This window comes from Fusarium mangiferae, assembly GCF_900044065.1.
Source record: "Fusarium mangiferae strain MRC7560 genome assembly, contig: FMAN_scaffold007, whole genome shotgun sequence".
Taxonomy (NCBI): domain Eukaryota; kingdom Fungi; phylum Ascomycota; class Sordariomycetes; order Hypocreales; family Nectriaceae; genus Fusarium; species Fusarium mangiferae.
In genome coordinates, this window is record NW_024573927.1 from 972,758 (window position 1) to 998,073 (window position 25,316).

At 48.3% G+C, this 25,316-nt stretch overlaps 12 protein-coding genes and 2 non-coding genes across 14 annotated transcripts; 6 read left to right on the plus strand and 8 right to left on the minus strand.

The window, feature by feature from the left end:
* Nucleotides 1-645: 645 nt before the first annotated feature.
* On the minus strand, nucleotides 646-2,289 carry FMAN_13448 (uncharacterized protein; the record flags this gene model as incomplete). Its single annotated transcript, XM_041832917.1, has 1 exon — nucleotides 646-2,289. The coding sequence occupies one exon, from the start codon at nucleotides 2,287-2,289 to the stop codon at nucleotides 646-648; it is 1,644 nt and encodes a 547-aa protein (XP_041683333.1).
* Nucleotides 2,290-3,311: 1,022 nt separating this feature from the next.
* Nucleotides 3,312-3,594, plus strand: FMAN_13449 (uncharacterized protein; the record flags this gene model as incomplete). The annotated part of the gene is made up of 2 exons (XM_041832918.1): nucleotides 3,312-3,397; nucleotides 3,453-3,594. The coding sequence occupies 2 exons, from the start codon at nucleotides 3,312-3,314 to the stop codon at nucleotides 3,592-3,594; spliced, it is 228 nt and encodes a 75-aa protein (XP_041683334.1).
* Nucleotides 3,595-3,979: 385 nt separating this feature from the next.
* FMAN_13450 (uncharacterized protein) lies at nucleotides 3,980-5,575 on the minus strand (the record flags this gene model as incomplete). Its single annotated transcript, XM_041832920.1, has 1 exon — nucleotides 3,980-5,575. One exon carries the CDS (start codon nucleotides 5,573-5,575, stop codon nucleotides 3,980-3,982), a length of 1,596 nt encoding a protein of 531 aa, XP_041683335.1.
* A 541-nt stretch (nucleotides 5,576-6,116) lies between these two features.
* On the minus strand, nucleotides 6,117-7,145 carry FMAN_13451 (uncharacterized protein; the record flags this gene model as incomplete). The annotated part of the gene is made up of 1 exon (XM_041832921.1): nucleotides 6,117-7,145. One exon carries the CDS (start codon nucleotides 7,143-7,145, stop codon nucleotides 6,117-6,119), a length of 1,029 nt encoding a protein of 342 aa, XP_041683336.1.
* Nucleotides 7,146-8,094: 949 nt separating this feature from the next.
* Nucleotides 8,095-9,018, plus strand: FMAN_13452 (related to nucleoside-diphosphate-sugar epimerases; the record flags this gene model as incomplete). Its single annotated transcript, XM_041832922.1, has 1 exon — nucleotides 8,095-9,018. The coding sequence occupies one exon, from the start codon at nucleotides 8,095-8,097 to the stop codon at nucleotides 9,016-9,018; it is 924 nt and encodes a 307-aa protein (XP_041683337.1).
* A 374-nt stretch (nucleotides 9,019-9,392) lies between these two features.
* On the plus strand, nucleotides 9,393-10,664 carry FMAN_13453 (uncharacterized protein; the record flags this gene model as incomplete). The annotated part of the gene is made up of 1 exon (XM_041832923.1): nucleotides 9,393-10,664. The coding sequence occupies one exon, from the start codon at nucleotides 9,393-9,395 to the stop codon at nucleotides 10,662-10,664; it is 1,272 nt and encodes a 423-aa protein (XP_041683338.1).
* A 200-nt stretch (nucleotides 10,665-10,864) lies between these two features.
* FMAN_13454 (uncharacterized protein) lies at nucleotides 10,865-11,844 on the minus strand (the record flags this gene model as incomplete). The annotated part of the gene is made up of 3 exons (XM_041832924.1): nucleotides 10,865-11,193; nucleotides 11,248-11,690; nucleotides 11,738-11,844. 3 exons carry the CDS (start codon nucleotides 11,842-11,844, stop codon nucleotides 10,865-10,867), a joined length of 879 nt encoding a protein of 292 aa, XP_041683339.1.
* Nucleotides 11,845-13,079: 1,235 nt separating this feature from the next.
* FMAN_13455 (uncharacterized protein) lies at nucleotides 13,080-14,629 on the plus strand (the record flags this gene model as incomplete). Its single annotated transcript, XM_041832925.1, has 2 exons — nucleotides 13,080-13,661; nucleotides 13,721-14,629. 2 exons carry the CDS (start codon nucleotides 13,080-13,082, stop codon nucleotides 14,627-14,629), a joined length of 1,491 nt encoding a protein of 496 aa, XP_041683340.1.
* Nucleotides 14,630-15,253: 624 nt separating this feature from the next.
* On the plus strand, nucleotides 15,254-16,171 carry FMAN_13456 (uncharacterized protein; the record flags this gene model as incomplete). The annotated part of the gene is made up of 2 exons (XM_041832926.1): nucleotides 15,254-15,338; nucleotides 15,405-16,171. 2 exons carry the CDS (start codon nucleotides 15,254-15,256, stop codon nucleotides 16,169-16,171), a joined length of 852 nt encoding a protein of 283 aa, XP_041683341.1.
* A 112-nt stretch (nucleotides 16,172-16,283) lies between these two features.
* On the minus strand, nucleotides 16,284-19,424 carry FMAN_13457 (uncharacterized protein; the record flags this gene model as incomplete). The annotated part of the gene is made up of 1 exon (XM_041832927.1): nucleotides 16,284-19,424. One exon carries the CDS (start codon nucleotides 19,422-19,424, stop codon nucleotides 16,284-16,286), a length of 3,141 nt encoding a protein of 1,046 aa, XP_041683342.1.
* Nucleotides 19,425-20,234: 810 nt separating this feature from the next.
* rrna28 lies at nucleotides 20,235-20,350 on the minus strand. The gene has a single exon (XR_005994018.1). It is a non-coding gene; the product is annotated as a ribosomal RNA (ribosomal RNA).
* A 1,353-nt stretch (nucleotides 20,351-21,703) lies between these two features.
* FMAN_13458 (uncharacterized protein) lies at nucleotides 21,704-22,732 on the plus strand (the record flags this gene model as incomplete). The annotated part of the gene is made up of 1 exon (XM_041832928.1): nucleotides 21,704-22,732. The coding sequence occupies one exon, from the start codon at nucleotides 21,704-21,706 to the stop codon at nucleotides 22,730-22,732; it is 1,029 nt and encodes a 342-aa protein (XP_041683343.1).
* Nucleotides 22,733-22,917: 185 nt separating this feature from the next.
* Nucleotides 22,918-23,274, minus strand: FMAN_13459 (uncharacterized protein; the record flags this gene model as incomplete). Its single annotated transcript, XM_041832929.1, has 1 exon — nucleotides 22,918-23,274. One exon carries the CDS (start codon nucleotides 23,272-23,274, stop codon nucleotides 22,918-22,920), a length of 357 nt encoding a protein of 118 aa, XP_041683344.1.
* Nucleotides 23,275-25,049: 1,775 nt separating this feature from the next.
* On the minus strand, nucleotides 25,050-25,165 carry rrna20. The gene has a single exon (XR_005994010.1). It is a non-coding gene; the product is annotated as a ribosomal RNA (ribosomal RNA).
* Nucleotides 25,166-25,316: the final 151 nt, after the last annotated feature.

Below are 25,316 nucleotides of genomic sequence, written 5' to 3' on the forward strand. Positions count from 1 at the left end.
CAGGTGACGCTCCAAGTTCACAACAAAAGCTTACGATAGCCGCATTTATAGAATTCGAAGACACTTTGATACGAATTCTGGAAGCTTCATTCAAGGAGAGGCCCAGTGTGTGCAATGTTGTACAAGCATTTATTAAGTGTAAGATCCCAGTATAAATTCTCGTAGAAGACTACCTTAAACATAAATTTAATCCTCAAAACATCCCAACCTTCTGCTAACTAGCAATCTATCCATCTATTTACAGAATCGATCCACCGCTCAAGTTTTACGCAATGAAACCGTCCCGCAAGATCAACAGAACGAACCACGTACACCGGTTTTCCATGACCGAAATTCCGAATATTTTGAAGCTCTCGGAAGCCCTCGACAAGATTTATGGAAAAGGTAACTATGAGCTAAAGACCACAGGGAATCACGTCAACCTGGTAGCCCCGGCTGTCAAGCGGCCTGTGGAAGAGTTGAGGAAGATGGGGGCTCTATCTCAGGACCTGAAGGTCGACGGGGGGCATACACGAAAGTAGAGCAAATGGAGTTCTGTGATAGTCATTTCATAGTAAAGTTTTGAGAAGGAAGCATATAAGAAAGAAGTATTCTAAGACCGCGAAATGAAAAATATGGAAGACATATGTCGTCGTATGGTTAATGCTAGGAAGGTGACTTCCAAAGTCCGTGGACAATCTCTCCTGTTTGTTGAGGGGATGAAATAGTTGGCCCGATCTGTTCCCCTTCAATTTGATCTTCCAGCATTGTCTCAGTGGTATTCGTACTCCCAGTGTCAGTCCTCACCGGCGTCTGAGCCTTGATGTATGGAAACTCTCTGGGCGTTGGTTTGAGCCTCTTGGTCTGCCGACCGCTGTCATCTTCAACAACGCCCTCTCTCCGATTCTGCCATCCCTCAAACATAGTTCTGAGAGCGTTCTGTACACTTCTCTGAAACTTCCCCTCCATCTCACGGCTACTATTATTTTCACTCATAATAAGACCCGACATTATTAATTGTTCCATTATCAAATTCGTCCCGCGACCTTCCATAAACTCGCGAAGACTCTCTGCATCCTCCGACAATTCGCCGTTCAAATACGCTGACTTTGGTCTTTCGTCATCTGGGAAAATAATACTATAGATATCGAACCACTGATCACTCTCTGATTTGTTAGGGCCTCCAAGCCGCGATCGCAGTTTACGTTCTTGTTCGGGGGTAATGCCATCGGGGGCAATGTACTCTCGTCTCTCGCATACTTGAGCACGACGATGCTCTCGAAGCTCTTCGGCAGTCGGCCATACGCTAAGACATATGTCGCAGTGTATGGGCTGCATATGACTGCGGAAGAGATGTTGTTTGACGTAGCTATTGCGCTTGAGGACGTGGGAGTGACAGCGGCGATATTGAATCGGGTCGTGCTTGTAGAAAGGGCAAGCCAGCCGGAGGTGGGAGTCCTCTTGCCTTTTAGGCTTTTTCGCCCGTGACACTTGTTGATGCTCGTTCTCGTCGTCTTGAGCTGCACGCTTAGGTTGCTGGTCCTTGTGCTGTATGAGAGCGCTGGTTTCTGTCGCCGTTGTACAACCAACTTCAGTGGCTGTAGGCTCCTCCTGGCGCGTGGACTCCTTCGCTTCACCGTTATCATCGTCGCCTGCATCACGGGCTTGCTCGTGCAGATCCGGATAGTTTGTCTCTGGGTCACTCTCGTAGTCCCAGCCAGAGCCTTGCAAGCGCCATAGAGCTGTCTCGGTTGGATGGGGCTCGTAGGCGCTCCCAGGCATTTCGTCAAATGAGTCTATGGAATCCCGGTCAGACCCATCTGAGCCTGGTGATGTGATATTTGTGTTACTTGGTGACAGGCAGGAGACGGGAGACAAACTCCCAGAGCTGTCTGACGAAGAGTCTGAAGCAGCATCTTGGGCATCTTCATCGTAGTACTCTACGATCGCAAGACCGCGATGTTTCGAAGTTGCATTTTCGTCATCAGCAGATAAACCGGTACCGTTTTGAACGGAGCGCGTGCTGCAACTACAGCTCATCGTCTCATCCGATAGGTTGAGTGAAGGCACAGACGACACTGATGGTACATTTGTGACAGGTTGTAATAGTCGAGCCTCTTCTGTCTTTTGTTGGAGATCGGTCAGAAAGGCTAGCATCTCCTTCGGTGAGCCGACGTTGACAGGGATTTCCTTAGCGTCCTGGTCCTCTCCCATGGGAATTGGCTGTGGCGATTGAACTGACTCGTCATCGTTGTCAAACCATCGTCCGATGCCGTCATGTTCGCTCTCATCACTGAGACTTCTGACCATGATGATGCACTTGGACTTGAGACAGTGAATAACGCCGTACTTGAGGCTCTTTTAAATGAAGTCCAAGAGTCACACAGCCTTGTTTGCTAGTTCTGAAAAATAACAGCGGACGAAAATAGAAGATCCCTGGCAAGGCGTCTAATTGCCTGATACTGTCACGAGTTTGACAAGGTCCTCTCTAATTGATCACGGCGTAATGACGTCGGAGGAAAGATGGGAACAGAAAGCGGGCGCTTCGGCACGATCACTGAAAGCCAAGCGATGGGCGAAATTGCTTTTGATTGATGATGAGCCGCAAACCGTATGATGTTGGGTTGAAAATGCAGGCGGTGGGAGCCTGGGAGGCAATGGTTGAAAACGAATGTGCGATGATGACACTGCCAGCGAATGGAACCCTCTATCACAAAGCCACCAGTCGCGTGATAACACAAAGACTTGTCACTGGACAGAAATCATCACATTTGTGATTTCAAGTCACCCTAATCCCTGTAAGATGGCCTCAAACTGTGACGTGGCGACCAATCTCACGCCTGCAACCTGACCTTTCAGAGCGGGGTTTTTCCACTTGGACACAAAGTCCTGCAGACCCCATGCAATGCACAGTCTCCTGCTATCTCTACGCTTGTCACAGTTGTGATTTTGTGTCTACTGCCACGCGGCTTTGCTTTCTCCCCTCATCACAATTGTGACAAAGTCCTGGAAATCTAGACCTCCTTCATGTCTGTTGAGGCAGCACCCGCACACACTCCGAGCAAAACAATTGCTTTGTTGACCTATAGTAATATGAGGCATCAATCTCCCCACCACATTGTTGAGAGATTTGGCACGCTTGTGCGGCTATGTATGTGCGTCCGATTGAAAGAAGCCCTGATTTCGGACTCCTGAGTCTTGTCGCTCCCGGTGATTCCCCTGGTTCTGCATGTATTTAAGCCCATTCATCACCAATATGCAACGAACTTTCTAATTCATTTGGCATTGTAATCTGACGCAAAAGCTCAAAAAATACTACTTACATCTCCAAAATGTCCACCCCTTCTGGAAATACTCCATCAGGTGCTTCGGCAACCAACACCTCTACCGTCGCAGTGGCTGGGAGCTTTCTAAACTCGTAGGTTTTCATCCACAATCTCGATATTCCCATATAGTACTGACAAATGATCAAGAGCACAGACACGAGACGGCGCGAATCAACCAACTTCCTACAATATGAACCGATATATCTATGATACGCAAGCACGTCCTGTCACCGATCGATTGGTCTACACTGCAGGCTATTCACATAGCAACCCGCCCCAAGGCAGATAGATGATGGAAGATAGGAAGAAAAAATGTGATGAATTACTGATAGCCGGATAAAGAAGGTTGGCTTGTTCTCGCTTTTTCAGATGAATGTGGCTAAATTTTCATTCCCAGCTTCAATGTTTCCTATTTTCTATATACCCCGCTGTCATTTTAAAGTCACTGTACTGTCGAAAGGGAGTTGGAGTTCTTAAAGCTTATCTGGTCACCTTTCATATTGGTGCCCAGCCATCTCGAGTCTTGGTTTCTTTGGCTGTCCAAGGGTCGTCGATGAAGATTGTCTTGTCGATAGTATGGTGTCATTGTTCGGAGTTAAGGAGTCTAAAACACAGTTTGTACTATCTCAGTTATACCCCAAGACTATATCCCCACTCAACATGCTCCTATCCTTTTATGCAGCTGTGAAGGACTCAACTTTGATCGAGCCTCCCAAAGCGGTCTCGGCGTAGTTGAAGATACCAAATCGGTAAGCAATAAAAAATGCCCAGCCATTGTATAGCTTGAAGTTGGGGCCAAGTGTCTCATACTTGACGCCATCCCAGCTGTAAGAAAAGACCGTGTTGCCAGTTCCGGCTGGGTTGGTATCAAGCTGAAGTCTCAGCCAGATCTTGGTCTTTCCAGAAGGCACATCAGCAGTGGCCTTTGATTGTCCCAGATCTGTTGTTGTCCCATTCCATTCATCCATATTCATCCCATGCTTCGTAGCGATTGTGAACTTTCCATTATCTCGGTGAACACCAATGTATGCACTTTGGTCTCGAAACGCTGAAAGTCCGGCCCGGTCGCCGTCTTTCATCTGAGAGAAATCAATCTTTACTATTCCGGTTGGATGATCGCCATGAGTTCGGTGAGATAGCGTGTTCCTCGCCTGGTAGATATCCTTTGTGACGCTAGCAGTGCGGAGGGTTAAGCCGTTGTTGACAGTGAAGGAGTTGACGTCCGGGTTGTGATTCCACTCCCAAGACGGAGCAAGTGAAGTTCCGCGGAAGGTGTCAATCCTTGTCCAGTTCTTTGTCACACCGTTCGTGCCAGGAAGCGTTGAGTAAGATGATCCCCATCCGCCATTAGCACCCTTGACAAGAATGGGGAAACCATCGCTACCCCACGTAATCGGTGCAAGGACCGGAAGACGGCCAGCAGGATAGGCCCAAGTGAATGACATAAAGTACCAGTCACCACTGGGTGTCTTGATGAGACTACCCTGATGAGGCGAGTTACCGCCTGAGATGGGCGGGGTGACCTTGTCGGCGAGGACCTTGGACTCATACGGGCCCCAGGGTGATTTCGACTTCCAAATCCAGGTCTGACTACCACTTGGGCTATCGTTTAGGATGTAGTAGAGCCCGTTAATCTTGTACATACGGTTGCCCTCCAAGTCCTGGACACCAATATCAGTGTTCTTGAGAACTACCTGGGATTTGACCTGGCTGAATCCGTCCTGGGACAGCTGAGATACTTTGACCTCACCGGAGCCGTATACTACATACATAGTGTCGTCGTCGTCGATCAGTATACCATTGTCGTAGTAGCAATTGTTATCGCCCAAATTCCCCTTGTTGTACCAAGGACCTTCGGGTGATGAGGCGGTATATACCCAGGTCTGCCAGAAGTTGATGCAGCCGATCCAGTACCACTGTCCATTGCTCTTTCTGTATCTAAGGGATGACGCCCAAGTTCCCCCACGGTAGGAGCGTGAGCCGCTAGGAGGAAGATCATAGCCGTCACCAAAGTTCAGGCGGGGAATTGAATGGCCGATGAGATCCCAGTTGAGCAGATCTTTGGACTTCAAAACGGGGGCTCCAGGGCTGAAATGGAAGTTGGAAGCCGAAAAATAATAGTAGTTATCCGGACCGAGGAATACATCGTTATCAGGGAAATCTGAGTAGATGATTGGATTATTGAAGGTGGTGGCGCGAGGGTGTCTAACCAAGCCAGCAACCGCTGGGGAAAAAGAGGCCGCCAAAGTAGCAAGCGAAGATAACTTCATTTTTGCAAAACAGGGAAACCTGAATCACTGCTGTCCCTCAAAACATGCAGATCAAGGAACTTATAAAAACGCGAATCGGAAGTACCTAGTCCCAGTACTATCAGGCATGCCAAGCTCGGACCCTGGCCATAAGGAGCAACTTCGGCAAATGGCTCCGAATATGCCAAACTCGGGACATGGAACAAGATTTGCCTTGGCCAATATGAGTAGCCAACACGTCACATCGACAAGATGGGGTAACCTAGGGTGTGTTGGGTAGCATTCTCAACATTGCATGGTTGGCGTCATTCTGGAAACGGATGGTAAAAGCCGTCATCGGAACAGTGAACTTGGCTAGATTAGTAGATATGGTTTTCTCGCTCAATGATCTGCAGAAGCTCATAGCAAAGAGTTGGAAGACGGGACGACATTCCGAAAGTGTGCCGTTTCCATTCAGACGATCATGCGATGAAACAAACTTCTCTCCATTAGATCAATCGCTGTCTAGACTATTATTAGATGTAGCTTCTGCGGCTAAATGAGACATAAAGAGAGACCAAAATTAATCCCGAAGGTCAACCACAACCTTCTCACTGCTGACACCCTTAGGAAACAAAAGACCCAAAGCATCATTGATTCCACCAAGTCCACCAGGAACCTTTCGAGCAGGCACAGAAATAAGACTCTTGGTAGCAAGCGCCTTGGGGAAATATGTGCCAAAGATCCACTTCAGCAGCTCTGCATTCTCCTCCTTACCGAGTAGCAGAGACCAGCCCTCGAACTTGCGTGTGACACCAGTGGGGAGAGTCTCGGGACCAAAGGGTGGCTGGAGGGCATAGACTGAGTCGCCGCCTTGAGCCGCGACAACGTCTGCGAGAAGCTTGACTGTAGCTCCGGTTGAGATTGTGTCAAGAACGATATCGTAGGGGCCAGCGGCGATGAAGTCCTTAGTGAGGGCCTCAGATTCTTGAGAATGGTCAATAATCTTTGAAGCACCGAGCTTGGACACAAACTCCTTGTGCTTGGGCGAGGTAGTAGTGATGACTTCGTATCCGGCTTGGGTGAGATATTGGACAGTCATGCTTCCGATACTGGAGGTTCCGCCGTAGATCAAGATGCGCTTTCCCTGAGACTTGGGCTCCTGACCAGGGACAGGTCGCTCCAGCTTGAGGGTATAGTTGAAGATGGCAGGGATGGTAGGAAGGTTACCAACAAGGCGGACAGCAAGATCCATGGTTTCGTCATCATCAACCTTTGTGGTGGTGACATCCGATGAGATAGAGTACTCTTGGAAAGCACTGTACTTGCTATCACTAGCTCCAGCGGTCTTCATGCCAACAACCTTGTCACCGACCTTGAAGTCTTTGACGTCTGAACCAACCTTCTCGACAGTGCCGGCGAAGGAACTGCCGAGGACAGCTGGGTATGGAAGGGGAAGCATGGCGACCTTGGCGATCTTGGCGTCGATTGGCTGGATGGCGATGATCTGGTTCTTGACGAGGAGTTCATTGGGTCCAGGCTCGGGAGTGTCGATTTCTCGGACCTCGAGAGGGGCCTTGGCGGCGGGGACTTGAGCGGCGAGATGAGGCATAATTGGGATGATAGTACTAATCGGAAAATTTATTCAATATTGTTATGGCGGACTGGCGATGATGAGAAGATAGTAGTCAAAGTGTTTGAAGGTACTCAATTGTAAAGTGCGATGTGTGATGATGGAATGATAGTCCATGATAGTCGGAACAATGGTTTATTATATAGCTCATCTTGATTCAAATGATATATCAATTCGAATCAACTAATCTAACTCTGTCTATGGTGCAATTGCTTTACAATCTGAAGGATTAACAACAAACTGTCTAGTTGCTGACATACAGCATCACCAACCTCATAGGGTAGGTTGCTTATGCGGCAGCGAAAGGATGCGGAATTCCATTCTTTCCATCATTGGCCCCTCGGTGTCTTGGCATTGACCGGGCGGGGCCTTTCACGCGCGCGGTGTTCGATTGGTGGGATTGATGATCCTCCCAAAGCGGGGTAGCCAGGGCTGCTAACAGAGAGTACTTATGATTGCGTATAGATACAATTTAGATCTGAGTGTCTCGCGATAGAGACATACAAGGTTCACAGTCATCCGTAGATTATGCGAAGTTGAGTGATTGGCCAGTGAGCTTCACGAGGCTGCTAGCCCCAAAGCAGTTTAGCCCTATCTTAATCGGCATCTGTCGCATCTCCGAAATGTCCACTGTCTTTTCCATCTACCTCGCTCTTCGAGACATGGAAATCCGACATAGTCCATTCTTAGCAAGCATGTTAGAAATCGTCGATGGAGTTTGTTAAGGTTTTGAATCTTGTTTCGCGATTGGACTTGACTAGTGTAGAGAATTGAATACATATATAGCCCATCATGGCCTGCTTCAATTAATCTCAACATCAACAACAACCAATACTCTCAACAATCATCAAACACCATCATCGACAACCAATCAACTCCATTTGAACATAATTCACCTTGATACTTTCATCACTCCAAAATCACAACAATGTCTCGTGCTCTTCTCATCACCGGCGCCACCGGCAAGCAAGGCAGCTCTGTCATCAATGCTCTCATCGCAAAGAACGCAGACTTCCTTCTTCTGGCTGCCACCCGTAACAAGGAGTCACCTTCCGCAAAGAAGCTAGCCTCCAAGTCCTCCAATATCAGGCTGATTGAGGGCGACCTCGACTCAATCCCCGCTCTCTTCAGTGCCGCTAAGCAAGCTGCCGGGACTGTGCCTCTCTGGGGCGTCTACTCAGTGCAACTGTCCATGGGCAAGGGTGTTACACTCGAGGGTGAAGTCCGACAAGGAAAGGGTCTCATCGACGAATCTATCAAGGCTGGCATTAAACATTTTGTCTACTCCAGCGTTGACCGTGGCGGCGACGAGAAGTCTTGGAAGGACGCCACTGTTGTCCCTCACTTCAAGACGAAGCACGAGATCGAGCATTACCTTCGCGACTCAACCGCCAACGGAAAGAGCTCGATGAACTGGACCATCCTACGCCCAACAGCATTCATGGAAAATCTAGAACCCGGCTTCGCCACAAAGGTCTTCCTCACCATGATTCGTGACACTCTCAAGAACAAGCCTCTTCAGTGGACAGCAACTGAGGACATCGGCTTCTTCGCTGCTGAAGCTTTCACTGACCCACAAGCCTGGGGCAAGCAAGCTATCAGCCTAGCTGGCGATGAGCTCACATTCGCGCAACTCAGCGAAGCTTTTGAGCACGCCACTGGCGGGCCTGCTGGTACGACATTTGGTTTGCTCGGAAAAGCTTTGAAGCATGGCGTTGCCGAGCTCGGAATCATGGTCAATTGGTTCAGAGATGAAGGTTACGGTGCTGATTTGGCCAAAGTTCGACAGCTGAACCCTGGGGCGAAGACGATGGAACAGTGGGTTAAGACAAGTGCTTTTGCCAGCCATTAATAGACGGGGGAGAGTGTCATACAAATTTATTTAGAAGTTTGAGCTTATAGAAGAGGGGGCTTGTGAGGCATTTCAACACTTATTTATACAAGATAGAACAATTTAATTATCCAACAATCATTGGCAGTCCCTACCGCGTCAGACCGTGATCTTCTGACCTTAAGTTCAAACGGGTTCCAATCACGAAGTATTTGTAACTTCGAGGCTTTTGGCTTAAGGTTTATCTCCACCTCTCACTTTACAAACCTTGTGGGCTGGAACATTTGAAGCCACAATAGCCAGCTTTTGTTTTTCAGGTCGCTATATAAGCACCACATGTCTCTCATACCTAGCTCAATCACTCGTGGGAACCCCGCCTAGGTAACAGAAGCAAGATGACCACTTCCATGGGAAAAGATACAGAAGATGCACTCTCGTCCAGTTCTGATGAAGAGGTTCAAATTCTCAATCCGGCAATGCTAAGCACTGCCAGCTTCCCGCAATTCAGCAAGTTTCCTCCTGAGGTTCGCAATAAGATCTGGATACAATCCGTAACCCACGAAAGAATCCTCAAAGTTTATAGCGAGGAATGCCGCATCGAACTTAGAGAGCGCATCGCCATGAGCAAGCTCTTTGTTACCAACCGCGAATCTCGTGCCGCCGCCAAAAGATTCTACCGTGTTCATATCCCCTGCACATATGTCCATGCGACCAGCACCTACGATGGGATCTTTTACTTTAACCCAGAGCTCGACATTATACACGTTTCCGTGTGGAGTTATTTCCCAGAACTCTCACATCATATATGGAGACTTGATCCACTCCACGTCGGCAATGTCAACTTGGCTCTGCAGACCTATGCGAGCTGTTGTAGATATCATTATTCCACCAGCTCGTTCAAAACAGACTGTGACTTGGAAAAAGTCAAAGCGGCAATCCAGCGGTTGAAAAGATTCATCTTCGTAGGCGTGTATGATTCTGAAACCTGCCAATACCCCGAAAATCGCCAAAGACCTGACCGTGGCATTGCCAGCAGCCCTTTTGTGCCTGTCAAACCACACGTCCCTGTATTTCAGACTATGGAGCACGATCCCAGGGCCGTGGGCGACTTTCTTGATGGCGTAGATCCCGACGAATTGATGAATTTATCAAATATTGTGGCCGATTGGTTCGAACATCTTGAAGAATGGGGAATTAATAACGACCATACACTTCTCTACCAGTTCATGATAAGCTACCCAGATTGTGATCCAGAGATCATTGCTAGAGAGAATGAGCGCTGGGCGCCTGACCTGGGCGATCAGTCGTCAGGCTTATCAACTCCAAATAGCACCCTTTCAATGTCAGTTCAGGCAGTATACAACAGAGAGGATGCAATCGCCCTTGCTGAGAATGAAATGGAGGAAAGAAAACGCATTCTGGACCAAATTTTAAAAGAAGACAGCGAGGTGGACGTTGAGAAGATATCCAGACAGGGTGTGACGCCGGCGTTTGGATTCTGGCTATTCTCCTTGGAAGCGCTACCTGTGGCGAGACTTGATGCCGACCCAAGGGTGCTGATCGAGAATTTCCGCACAGAACGACAGAAACAGTTCAAAAAGCATACTCCGCAACTATGTTTGTCTCATCTTCCGGCCGACAATCCTAATGATCCTCAATACCCATGAGCGTACTGAGAAAGATTAAGTCGACAGCACTGGAGACAGAAAAGACTGTTGCCAGTATGGAAATTGGAAGTAAGCAGTAAATTCGAAGGAACCACCGAGGATCACTCATATCGAAATAAATGTCTGCCAGACGGCTGAAGAGAGTGAGATTCGAATACATGAATTTGTACACTTTGCAATGATCCCACCTCCATGCTGCCCTAGAAGACAAAAACTCCTTTCACTGCCTTCACCAAGTTCTGGGCTAAGAGCTTGTGGATGGCACCACTGGCATGGTAGTCATCTGCCCAAAGACAGTTACTTGCGCCGAAGCAAGTAGCATCTTTGGCTCCGTAAGCCGCGTAATTATTGACAACCTGGTCAAATGAAGGCTTTGTATCGAAGATCTGAATTTTGACATTTGGATGAGAGGATATGAAGCTTGCTGCCTTGGCTTTGACCGCGTTGTTGTAGGAAATGATGTCGGATCTTAGGCGAGCCAGATCAACTTCCGGCTGACCTATCATCTTGGGGAACTGATCTGCATATGCTTCATCAAGAGTCAGACAACTCAACTTTCTTCTCCTAAACGATTGGGGCTTACCAGGAATACTCAGCAAGACGAATTTGCTGTAGCCATCATTGACAAGAACCTGCAGTAGCTCAAAATATCTGTTTATGCACTCGGTAACAAGAGCACTCTTCTTGCTCCAAAACGCCTCACCCACGTCGTTGATACCAATCCAGAATGCGACGAGGGTGTCGACCTTTGTGATCTTAGGCGCAACATATTGCTTATAGAGGTCCACCTGGTCCGACATCGAGTACTGGGCCCATGAGTTGACGATCTTCTTGTCGACAGTCGCTCCGCTGTAGGCAAAGTCGTATGTGAGAATCAGTGACGTATTGAGAGTTGACGTGACATGGCCGACCCAGTTGAGACCAGCAGAAGTCGTCTGCCCTGGCAGCCCGGGGTTCCCGATAGGGTTGGAAGCCGATGGTAGTTGTCCTCCAGGCCAGAAACCCACGGTTGAGTAAGAATCACCACTACCATTTCTTAGTCTGAGCTGATTCTTCCTGCCAGCAACACATACAATACGATAAGATTCTTCGTAGTCTGGGCAGCCATCGAGGCAACAGGACTAGCAAGAGCTTCAGACAGGCCAGCTACCAGGAAAAGGCATTGATCGAAAATCTTCATCTCGACGAACAAGAGTGACAGCCGTTATACAAATGTGTATTGGCCAAACATCCAAGGTAAGAGGTAGAGGGCATTATTCTTGATTTATATCTAGATTCTCTCGCGGCAAAATGCCTCCACTTCAATTACATTAACCGGATGTCGTATGTCACGGAATGCAAGGTCCGATTGGTGGGATATCTCACTATGCGATGCGAGATGCTCAGAACCCCCTCACATAAATACGATCCTGTCCAATTGCCACTGGATTTCTTGATCAGCCAGTGAAGCTGTCGTATGGCGCAGGATTGAGTGTTGTAGGAGGCAGATCTATGCATTTCTGCGTGGCGTGGCGAACGGGTACGCCGACTTCAGAAGTGTTATTAAGATCAAGAACAGAACTTCATCGAACTTGTCTAGCAAAAAGGCAAACTCTGAATGCATATGGCATCATATATACTGGGAAGTTCAAGTTCCAAAGTCAGTCCCAAGGTTGTCGTTGTCTAGTACAAGTTCAACTTATCAATATAAGGTACCCCATGTAATTTAACTCTCTTGGTTGGAAACTGTTGAGACTTACCTTCAAGAGTATGTAATATTCTAAAGTGAACGAGGAAGACACGAAGATGGTAGAAGGCAAGGCTCTAGTGAGGGTCTTTTATCTTTGAGATCCTTATCTACTGCTCAGAAAACGACCGCTGCATCACATCCGATCACATGATGAAACAAAAGTGTCAAGCTACCAAGAAGAGTGTCTGTAGGAGCAACCTGCATTAGCCGTGAGGTTTTAGGGCTTACACGGAGAAGATCTTGGCAGGTTGATTAATGATGCGATAGGAGGGATTGTGAGCAGTCACTAAACCTTCGGCCTCTCCCTCAAAGCTAAAATGATGACTCCATTGAGCTACCAAGGAGTCAGACACACTATTTGCCGTCATTGGCGTATTAAACCGGGCTCCTTGACAAGTCCGAAGGAGTTCGTGGCAGCGTAATCGCTTACGCTCTAAATTCTGACTACAGTCATCCTTCTCAGAACAGCCTCTCCCAGCGTAATACGCTGCTTATCGTGGAGACAGAATAAGGCTAGAATAGGTAGGTGGTGTCGCACGCGCCCTTTCTTGTCATATCAAGACTGACAGGGGTCTGTATAAGTTATAAGCATCGCAGACGGCATTTCAGCGCTCTAAATTTCTCCTAATTACTATACGGTGCAATTCTTTAGAAGAACATTCAAAAGTGAAACAAAGATGCCCGCCATGGCTGCCAAACGGCCGGGGCTCATGCAAGTCTCGGTCTCCCGAAGTGCCGAAGAGCAGCGGTTGATCCCTGCATATTGCAGCAACCTTGCTCGTCGGGCTAGAGAGCTTGAGACTTTTCGTAAGCATCTTTACGCCGACGCCAAAGGTGGTGAATTATCTTTCGGAATCATGGAACGCATCTCGCCACATGCCGTTGCGGTGTCGGATCCTCTGTTCTCACGGCTGGAGCAACTTCATATTCTCCTTGGCCGTGTTTTTGTCGATATCGTGGCCCGCTGGTTTACAGACGAGAAGGCACGCTTTCCGGAGCGTATGCCATTGGATCCGTCGGAAGAGGAGCTCCTCCGATGGGTAGCGTCTAGTGGCTGCGTTCCAGACTATGCCGAGCATGCTGGTTGCTGGCGAAGCGACTTACTATTTGGTCGCAGCCCAGACGGTTTGCGTGACGAGTCACCGTATGTATGCGAAATTAACGGAAGGCTTCCTCTAAATGCCGTTATGGGAATTGCTCTGGGTGAAAATGGCCTTCGGGAACTTGGTGCGAGTAAGGGAGGACTTGAGCCTGTGAATAGTATGGATGTGAGTGCTGCGACTACTTCTGCGTCGTATTCTGAAGCTAACAATCTGCCAAAATTTAGACATCTTATAACAACCTTATGGCATTATTCAATCCCGATAAGCCTCTTTACTCTATCAGAGATAAGTGGCCTGGCGCTGACTCGAAGATCCTCTCAGCTGTCAATGTCGCACGCGGAAGGCCAGCAGTCGAAGCAGTTCGTCCTCAAGACCTGGAAGTTCGCCCTGATGAAACTTCTCCAACTGGATTAGCTCTCTGGGATAAGGCGGCGAACAGGCTCTTGGGACAGTGGCTTGTTGAGATGCTGCAGGAAGAGTATGCCGAACTGGAACCAGCTGTCGCTCGCCAACTGTCCATGACGCCTCTCAATGATCTTCGAACTGTATTCATCGTGCATGACAAACGACTCCTTGGCATCATACCTGAAGAGCTTCCGAATATGGTTTCACGTGGTGTGTTGACGGCTGAGGAGGCCGACCTTGTTGCTGATGGGATCGTTCAAACCATCAACCCTGGCTCAAAGGGGCTGCAAAAACTGCTACTTGAGTCAAAATCCGACCCCAACGTCAGGAATAACTATATATATAAGCCTTGTCGAGATGGCATGGGTCATGGTATTGAGCTGGGCAGGAACCTTACACAAGAAGCCTGGCTCGAACGTCTAGAGAAACTCGCCAACCCAGATGTTCTCCGGCCTCATGATAATGCAGCTGTCATCCAAAGGCTGGTAGATCACAGCTGGTATGATGTGGTTCGTCACGAGGTTTCAACGGATGATGGACCGAAGCCCAACAAGTTCCATCTCATCGGATCCATGTTTATGTTCCAGAATCGCCAGTTCTACCCATCTACTTGGCGGATGGGCCTGGAGACTCATCTTGGTATCACTTCCGATAAGCCGGGACTCGTCATGGCGATGGTGCATCAGCCCGACTGGCCAGTTGGGGAGGACCAAGAGGAAGAAGTATGAGTTTAGAGCCAGATATTATGTAAACATTCCCTCTATGGTAGCCTCATTAGTCGAGAGTTTCTAGCTATGAGGTGACAGTCCGCCGGTTTCGATCCTCTTGCACATGGAGAGGAAGATGACTTTATAATCTATTGAGTGGGAAAATCCGCATGTTTGCTTAGTTCTCTATGCTGGTATACGCTATCGGCCAACCATATTGTTGATTGAACTTTAATAGAGTAATATCCCCTTACATCGTCTGGTAACGAATAATAGTGACCTGGGGTTATTGGATCGCCAACCGTTACAGTAAAGCTCCATCGTTCGAAGATTGCCGACGTGGCCGTAGTGGGCAACAGGCTTTTCCATTGGGGCCAAGCTAAGCCCGTTTCCGAGCGGTGCCTGGGGTGTTGTCGCGGAGCAGCCAATTATTGTTGAGCACAAAGTTCTTTCTCCTGATCTTGTGGCGCGCTAGAGCAAACTATTGATTTGAGGGAGATGAGACGATCGTAATCAACACCACGAAACAATATACACATATACACTAGCCATCTCCTTTGATCTTTTTTGCATTTCTTTTGTCCTCTGTTTTCTGATTCGTCACTCACCTCAGTCAATCGTTTGCGAATTATCATCGTGCCGAGGATGCGATCCAACGTCTTGATGTTGGCCATTGGCCTTCTTGTCGCAGACTCTGCGCTTGCCGGTCCATGCAAGCCCAGGTCCTCCAGTATGTCTACAAGGAGAGCATGCTGAAACAAGGCTGGAAAATTGCTAATCGTGGTTTTCTATTTAGCTTCGGAGACCATAATCTCAACCTCAATCGCTTCGACAACACAGCCCACGACAACCGCCGAAGGATCATCCACCGTTTCATTATCTGAAACATCTGTCGAGACTGGCACTACTATCACAACCGCGCCAGACACTACTACAACATCCCAAGTTGAGACAACCACCGCGGCCGAAGTTACCACCACAACGGCTGAGGCTGAGACAACAACGGCTGCGGAATCTACCACTACGACAGCCGAGGCCGAGAGCACGACCACCACCGCCGTCGCCACCCCTACATTCACCATTGTCGGCGGCGGTGGTGCTGTACAAGGCGCGCCCCTCCAAGGCGTCGACCAAGATGGTAGCATCCTGCTATTCAATCCTCAGACCGGAAACAGCCGTACCAGGACAATCATCCTCGACCCCAGCACAGGCCGACTGCGGGATAAAGACACAGGAGTTCAGATATGCGCATACTACGCCGATGCAGAAACAATCTCTGACCCTGCCTACTTTGCATTTTGCCAGAATGGTAACACTGGGCCCAACCTGGCCTACGATTACTTGACTTGCCAAATCGTCAGCGGCAGCCTCTCTTGTACTGCACCCAAAGCTGCGTGCCCAACTGATGACGACGGCTTACCCCTAGGCTGCACCACCGTGGATGGTCAGGTGAATGATCAGTTTTACTACCAGACCCGGACAGGCGCTGGTACCTACTTGTATATATCCAGTGGTAGCCCGGGTGGCTATACCCCTGTCAACATCATTGCTCAAGAATCATGAGTTGTTTTGGTGCGACGATCATAATATTCGATTCAAAATTATGTATAGTATATTTATCCCCAATAATATCTTTGAGTCATCTAGACTGCCTTATTTTGTGACCTCCTTGTCTCTAAACTAACTGTATCGTATCCACGCCACTACGCCCAAACTCGTCCCAGCCAGTGTAACGATCATACCCTTCGCCATACATCACTCCATGAACATAAGCCTCTCCAACAACGCGGTACTTGGAACCTTCGATATGATGTAGAATAAAGGGCACTCGAGCCCCCATCAAAATCCATACTTCATCCTTGCTGCTACTCTGGCCAAGAGCCTTGGGTCCCAGGCCAAACAGCCCCGACTCCGTCATGAAGAGTTTCCGACCCTGAGTAGCATTCCGCATGTGCTTCTCGAAGTTGCGGAGCTTCCTCCGTCCCAGTGGAGTCAGTCGTTGCATCGAAGGTCGTTTATACTTGCCCCCCAACGGGTCCTTATCTTGTTCGTCTTGTACCACCGCAGGAGCTCGAAAGCCTTCGCTGATGAGCCGTGCTGCGGGTAAAAATCCTGTTTCCCGCGAAGTGTTGCCTGCTCCCTGAGCTTTTCTGTCAAATCTTCCTTTCTCAAATGATTCCCCTTCCCCTTCTCCATGATTCCTCTCCTCCTCCTGATCTGCTTCTTGTGCCAACTTTTGGTCTTGATACCTTACTTCCTCTTCATCCTCTACATCGTCGTCTGGCTGTCCTACCTCCTTTTCTACCTTTTCCCTGAAATCAGCTATAGCTCCTTCGAGATCTGGCACCTGCAGTTCATTGGACACCTGCCGTGCGTCATAAATGGCCGACCAAAGAGCCAAGCGAGTAGTGAATGACTTCTGAATCAGTTCCCATGTCCATGATACCGAGCAATGTCCTGACCACTCAGCAAGCAAGTCGCGAGCTTCTAGGATATCAGTCAAAATCCAGTTGCTGAAGCCCGTCCCTATGTTCACTCTTGAGTCCAAACTGCCGAAGTCGTTCTCCTCCTCGGTCAGTTTATCAATGATCAGAGTGCGCCATAGGGCTTCAACCCGGGTCACCGTTTGTAGTGGGCGGATGCATCGTCTTGAGCGATTATGTCCAGTCTCCTCGACACGCCATGCTCTTACTTGAACAGGATATTCGGCCGGACTATGCAATGCCAGTCGAAGAGCCTGGATGACAGGGTCTTGATTCAACTCTGTGGATATAGAGACAGTATCCACCTTGATGCCCTTGACACTTAGCTTATCACCGGGATCAATATGAATTACCCAGTCGTCATAATCAATATCGTCATGAGTGCCGGCGCAGAAACGATCATCATGCCCACCTTGGTCGAGCGGAACCCGGCCCAGTCTGGCACTAAAGTCTGGCACCCAACTTGGTAAGCCCTGGATCCTGGTGTCTGAAAGGTCTTGCACATGGGAGAGAACCGCAAGGTGCGAACCAATGCGTTTGTCAATCATGGTCTTTGTTGCTTGTATGAAGACCTCTTTGACGTCGGCACTGTAGTCTGGCTGCAGTCCGAGACCGTCCTCGGCAAGGTTCAGAAAAGCGAAGATCTTGTCTCGGGGATCAGTAGCTTCAAGCTCCCTAAAGTCGGAGAGCACAGAAAGCAGGTGAAGCTTTCGGCGTTCAAATCTGAAGCCAGGCAGACCCAGTTCCTCGCAGAAAGATTCCACTATATCGTGATCGATGAGGTGGGTAACTTCGGGAAGTTCTACGGCCCATCGACATGATTTGCCCTTAGTTTTCCCGTCTTCCCCTTCTTCGTCTGGAAGCAGGGTGACCATAGGCAGGCCAGCGTTGCAGAGCCCAAGACGCGAGCGAGTATGATGGTATCCAAGGATAAAAGAAAGAGCATCGCGCGGAGTCACCTTTAACTCATTTGCCGCCCTCGCTGGCTGTCCAGAGAGCAACGACAATTTCTCCCAATGTTGAGACTGGTCTGATACAGCTCGATTAGTGAGGAAGTTATGCCCAAACTGGCATAACTCAATATCGATTCCCGTCTGTTCCAGAAATCCAGCAACCGCTAAGACGAAGTCCATACTTTGCAGCGTCGCGCCGCAAACCATCAAGATATCCCGAGCAAAGACTGCCTCCTGAACGACCCAAGCCCTACGGAACCAGAGTCGTTGGAAGAGAGAGAATAGGGCGAACCAATGCATCACTGTCATCCCCGGCACTGAGGACATGGTGACTTCCTCTTGTTCTTGGTATGATGAGTCTTGTGCGTGTAGGCGAGTTGCGTCGAAATCAAGAATTCTACCCATTGCCTGTATCGCTAGTTCTGCAAGCCTGTCATATTGGCCGACCCAAGCAAGTACTATACTCGCTGACTTGTATAAGCGCCCCATAAGCTTGACTTGGGCAGCTCGCTCGTCGAGGTCTGCTTGGTTGATACACAGTGCATCAGCCCAGATGGGCATATTGATGGAGCGGTAAGTCGAGCTCTCCGGTTCGCCTGGGTTTGGAGCAATCACAGCACGAAGTTTCAAGACTGATTGAAAGAACGATAAGAGGTTTTCTTCGATCGGTACTCGACTCCCATCAACTTCTATTTCATGGTGCGTGCGCTTTTGCCAAAGCACCTCTTCATGGGGGACATATCGATGCATATCGTAGTACAGAAGCTTGGCGCGATCAACCATTACCAGTTTTTCGCCATCGGGTCCCAGTTCGGGGCTGTAATAGGTGAAAGGAAGTTTATCGGCGTGTTCTTCGAATTCCAAGCCATCGATATCGGGCATGGGTTCTTCATGAACTGTAGTGGGGTTGCCCCATGTGTATGAGACGGCGGCGAATTCGATACTCTCATCGTTTAGGTCGACTACCCGCATGGAGCAACGAACAATGCCGTCTCTGGACTCGTTGATATCCAAGAGACGGATTGATGTTGGCGTTGTGAGGACGTGTGACTTGTACATGCTGAAGATATCTATATGTAACACTGAATTGGCTACGAATACTTGCAAAGCAGCATGGACAACATTACCGTGTGGGCCTTCACATTGTTTTTGTGATTCCAAGGCTGATTCACGTTGAAAGAGGCATAATTGAGGTTTGCAGATCACCACGGAATAAGGTCCGCCCTGTTGCATAGCCGCCTGTGGCTGATACAGTTCCAGGGAGGGGTGACCATTGAAAGAGCGCTGCCAAGTCTCAAGCGCTTCACCAATAGCATCAGCAATTGGATAATTCTCACTGGAACGACCAGGGGTTTTCAGCTTCGTGGCAGGGTTAGCCATACTTCAACTCCTCAACCTTCAGCCTAGCATTCTGCCTCCTCTTTTACTAAGGCTGTATTGAAAGCATTCTAAAGTTTTATGTTAAATGGGTATTGTCTTCCCCTGTCAAACAGCTGCACAATGAGGTTCCCAGTTCCTGGTCTGGATCGGGAGCGAGGATGTTTCGGCCTTGGTGATCGCTAGCGCTAGCACCCACTGTAAATAAACTTAATGAACCATTACACAGCCTACAGATTTTGGCAAGGGCATATCAACCTAAAGCATCGAAACCACCGAGATCAGTGACTGACAACGGGCTTTTGCGTCGCGCGCCTTGTCTCAACGGAAATCTACGATCTCCTGCAATTGGTGGCCGTATAAATCCTCTATATGGTGTCGAAATTTAATCGCCTATCGAACACGAAAGTCGATACCATGGCTGCTAAGTAAGCCTTCTCTGGTGGAAGAAATGTTGACGCTGTATCAGGGCGAGCTCACATACGTTTCTTGGGGCTATCCAGGGTCATGAGAGCTATTTTCTTTCTACGACTGGTAATCCCGACGCGACTTTGGTGAGCGTCGATGCTCAGCTCTTTGGGCATACAACTCTCAAGCCTATGTCGGACAACGCTGGCAATAAACGGGTTGCTAACTGCTCAGTAACAGTGAGCTAGAGAGCTTCGGCAATAATATCAATAAAGATCGAAAGGGAAGGGTGGCATCCCAGGACGGCATGCTAGGGCATAGACCTTCATAACGACCGCGTACTTTCCTACATCACAACGATTTGACCTCCAAAAAGGGAAGTCTCGTCTTATCAAGGTCGGCAAAAACATACAACAGCGGGGATTCGCTGGTCGTCACCGACCCAACTACTAATCCGCCCCTTACCAGCTTATCTATGGGAGAGCGGACGGGATCCCGAGTTCTCTGATAGGTATGGTCGTATGTGCTTGAGCTTGGTATGATTGCAGGCTATATCGAAGGCATCTTAGCTTGTCAGCCGCATCGCCGTCATCAACTCGGTTCGGATGAGTACATGCATTGCCGTATGCTGGCAGCTGCCATGACGCCTGCGTGTTTTTCGTCTGGCTCTTTTTTTGCGTATGCCTGCATGTAACACCCGGCGGGTGAAGTAGAGAGATACTGCCTGACGAGTTATGGATATCGTCATGGCCAGGCTCCAAGATTATTCCTTTAGTGATACAGAACGGCCAGATATCCAGGTGCAGGCTTCCGTATAACGACCAATTGCATTTACGACTCTGCCATATCCATCAATCTAGACCAGTTGTGGTTGTCGTTGCCTGTATTGCTCTGCATCGAAGGCTCTACGTCGCGTGGAGGCTGTCGTCTGTATGATGATGATATCGATGGTGTAATAAGTCCAGTCCAAGATTCGTAAGTCATTTTGGACACTTTCTTCCAAATCATCAGGCCATTGGCTTTGTAATTCGAGGATTGCGTGAGCACTTATGAATTCTGCTGTCGTGGATGATTCTGTCATTGACGCTAACAGTTCCTTCGCGATGTCTTATCCCTCCAATCACATCAAATTCATCTCTGGTGTTTAGCGTCGTCGTTGAGCATTAATCAGCCCGGACGGAGCACTACCTTAATTCGGATCATACGTGCCGTGCTACACTAAAAAGGTGCATAAGAAAATCCTTAACCGTGAATTTTAATCGACCCTAACAGGCTCTTAATTGGCTGACGGATCAATAGTTTAGCTGATGACTGTGCTTGCGACACCCAGTGACTCAATTACGCGGTCTGTCCCGACGCGCATTTTACTCCCAGGCCTAACAGTCGGGTCAGATTAAGCCGATGGCATGTAATACGCAGAATTCGTGAGTCACTTGCCTTGGTCAATTGACTCGATTTATTGAGAAAAGTGTAGATGCCTAGTCAGGCAGGAATTGTATAACAATAAGGCCAAATATCGCCAAGATGTCGGATCAATTTCAATCAGTATCGTCGATATGGAGCCTCCTTACACGCAAAGATCCGGCGTCCCTCTTCAGACACGCCCGGTGCTTAGCCCGTTCAATCCATCAGCCCTACAGAGCCTTAATTCTATTTTGCCACCTAAGAAAAATGGCTTGACCATTAATATCCATGATCATTATGCATCTAAGCGCTATCGTCCTGGCTCCATAGTTATGGGCACTGTCAACATCAAGCCTAAGAAGCAGATCCCTTTCACAAAGATCTCAATAAAGTTTGTTTGCGACTCAAGCGTCGAGCGACCCAATGCGAATCTATCATTTGAGACATGGCATCGATTACTTGATCTGGAAATGCCAATTGAGGAAGCGGCATTGCCAGCGAACAAGGTCCTGCAAGCAAATGAGACTTACACGATTCCATTTTACTTTGTACTACCAAATGGCCTCGGTACAGAGGCCTGTTCGCATAACGTCATATGGCAAGAAACGCGACAAATGCACTCACATCTCCCACCCAGTATCACGGGCTGGGAGGGTGACGCGATGATCCCAAGAGGGGTGCGTGTTGACTATGGTGTTATTGCTCAGGTCTGGGACTCGGCAAACCCAGAGTATGCCAAAATGGAAGCCAAAGAGACCGTTCAGTTCTTGCCAGGACATGTTGAGCACCCGCCTCTGAAGATCCCGACAGCCAATCGAACTTTCAAGTTCGCGTCAACAAAGCAACTCAAATCCAGTGTCTTTTGTCGCTCTTCGGGTGAGGTCACGTTATATACTGATCAACCCACCGCGATCATTCTTGATTCCAGCGGAAAGGGTATCCATCCTACAACGATTACAACATCTCTGAGATTGAAGCTGAGCGACCCGAAGACTAGCTTACCACAAACATGCAATGTTTCTGCAAAGATTGAATCAGAAACATGGTCACAAGATGAGCCCATGCAACAGCTCCCTCATATCGTCAACGCGAGAGACTGCTATAATGGCTCCGAGACCCTCGTGAAGAAGGCAGAGGCCAGTTTAAGCTGGGAGAAGAATTCACCGAAACAAACAGATAGCGTTGTCACCGAGACTGCTGAAACCTTCAGCAGCCACATCGAAATACCCATCACGAGTTTTGCGAGCGATAAGAAAATGTTTTTGCCTACTTTTTATTCTTGCCTGATTGCCAGGACATATCAACTACATGTAACTATTAATGTTGCGTCGACAGCCCTGAAGCTGGTACTGCCTGTACAGCTCACAATGGAGGAGCAGAAAGGGGATTCGCAGCCCGACGCCGAGGATATTGGGCTTCCTGAAAGCAGCGCAAGATGTTCCAGTTCATTGCCGTCATATATCGAGTCAGAAAGGAGACATTCACAGCCCGAGCAATAATCCGTTATAATGAATAATAAAATTGAATTTCGTCGTTTAAGATGTTCTCGAGAATTTTCCTGTCAATTGCTTCATTTCCTTGTGCATCATGTACTGGTTGTCGAATGTGAAACCTGTGCCAGGTCGAATATCCGCTTGACTTCATTACAGTCCCTCGATAAAGGCCAAGTTCTGAACCAATCCTATTATTTTGACCGGGGCAGGTTCTCTGGATGAATCAATTCCGCTCCGTTCTGCATAGTTCTAATCCGGAAAACCCATTCCTTGATTCGATGGGCAGGTTTTTCACTGGTCCAAGAGCTGGCAGCTCGCATTTCTTCTTCGATGTTTTCGACGTTGAGGCGGCACAGAGCTCCCACTGTGAGCAGTGTTGGCCCGGGTGGCGGTCGTGGTCCCTTGAGCGCGGCAGCGTAGCTTTTGGACCTTGCGGTTTTTGCTGGAGTTGGCGACGGAGTATCCATGGCCAGTGATGGGTCCTGTATTTGCTTTCCAAACAGCTTTTGTTTAAGTAGCTCTGACGCGCATGAGGGGAAGTCGTCCATGGTGGAATGTTTTGCTTAGGAAGTATCTTGATGCGTGCGGTATGCGATGGAGTGATGATGATGAGAGAATAAGCTAGATAAACATTTGACAACAGGAGAAGGTGTGCGTATTTAAGGACAGGAGCTTAAACTCTCACTGATGACTATTAAAGTTGGTGAGTGAAAGCTGAACAGCAGGTATGACAGGAACTCAGATAAGAATATGGTTTATTCACGCGCCTACCAAAGTGCCTGCTTTTCTGTTCGCTCGCACTTCCCGGCTCTGGTCGCATGTTCATCGGAACTTACTAGGTGCTCTACATGTGCGCTGAACACCTAGATTCGTCCTTGTTCTTCAACATCAAACTATGTGAACATATTTGATCTTCAGGGAAAAGTCCTTGAAGCCTGGAAGTGCAGCCAATTGATTGAAGTATGTTCAAATTTAGTCATTTTTGGGCAACCATTATGGTAGGGTTATTATTCATAGACGTAACACCATTTTTCAGAAGTCTGTTCCTATCATCTTGTTAGCTTTTCGAATAAATAATCCTCCCGATTAGACGTATTGCCTCGAACTGATGCAGAGTTTGAGCTGCAGATTTCTAACTCCAGGCTTAAGTAATTATTGGCAATCTATTGCAAATAAATCTTTTCAAATTAGACATCTGTGCCAAACGAACATGATCTCCCTATCCGTCATGATTGACTCGCAGATCAATCAGTTGACCAGACAGAAATTTCGGCCATTAAATTTTTATCGTGGTTGGTCTTACTAATCAGCTCGCGATGTCACTGTTCATAGCACAATAACTCTCGGGGGCTGATTTCTGGGCGGGCTCAGTTAGTGTTAGATCGAAAATGACCCACGCCATCTCCGGCAAATTCGTTTAAATGGCTCAACGATGCTTACCCGACACTTCTTAGGAAAACTCAAATTTGCCATGATTGCTGTTATTATTGTATGGATTTTTTATATATTGAGATTTCTCTACATTTATTGAAATAATCATTTTGAACAGTATATCTTCATCATCGCATCAACTGCTGTCTATCCAGCTTCCCGGAAACATCGCTGGACTAGTCACGTCAAAGCCCAGACCTGATAGCCCGAAACTAAGAGCTGTCAACAAGCTCAGTATTATGTATCTATCAACCTCACCCCTTGATATAATGACTCTACTTGAGCAGTTGTTATTGCTCATAATTCTGGAAGCGTACCGCTTTGTCCGCAAAGACAATGCCGTTGAGCTGATGAGGTTGACAAAGGAGTACTTTTGGAACTTTCTTACAACTCCTAATTTGCCCAATTCCCGCGCTCTGTAAATTGCCCCTTCCCGCACAGGAAAATGGCGTGACACTGCTGCAGAGGTATAATCAATAAATGCAGAGAATCTGGAGAGGCAGAGCAAAGACTGCTCAATTCGAACAGACGGTGACCCGGAAGACGTGAAGTAACTCCTACTTGGGACACTCGGAACGAACGCGAAGAACACACGATTCGTAGTATTCTGGATAATATGGTTTCAGCACGACCTGCATCTTTCCATTATACAACAGCCTGATATGATAATTGCAGCAAATGAGGGCAAGATTGCTATGATGATCACATACAGACTTTCGGCGATTGCGAAGGCTGCATGATACGGATTTACCCCGGCTTCTGGATAATGCGGCTCACAGCTGGGGGTTACACATCCCAACCATGATTATACGAAGCAACCCATGGGTATCATACGCAGAGCAAAAAGGCAGCCGGTCCGACAGGTTCCTCCACTTGTATATGGGGCAAAAATAACATACAACACCGGGGATTCGCTGGTCGTCACCGACCCAACTACTAATCCAGCGCTTCGCAGCTTGACTATGGGAGAGCGGACGGGATCCCGTATTTTCTACGAGCTTTGGTCGTATGTGCTTGATGAAGCTGTCGTGAGAGTCTATGGCAGTAGGATCGTGCCGAGCTGAAAGTTCATCTTGGCGGTTAATCACGGCGCAGGAACAGTCTTGGCTGGATGAAAGTTCGGCATTGGCATTTTGCCTGAATTGGGTCCAATGCCTCT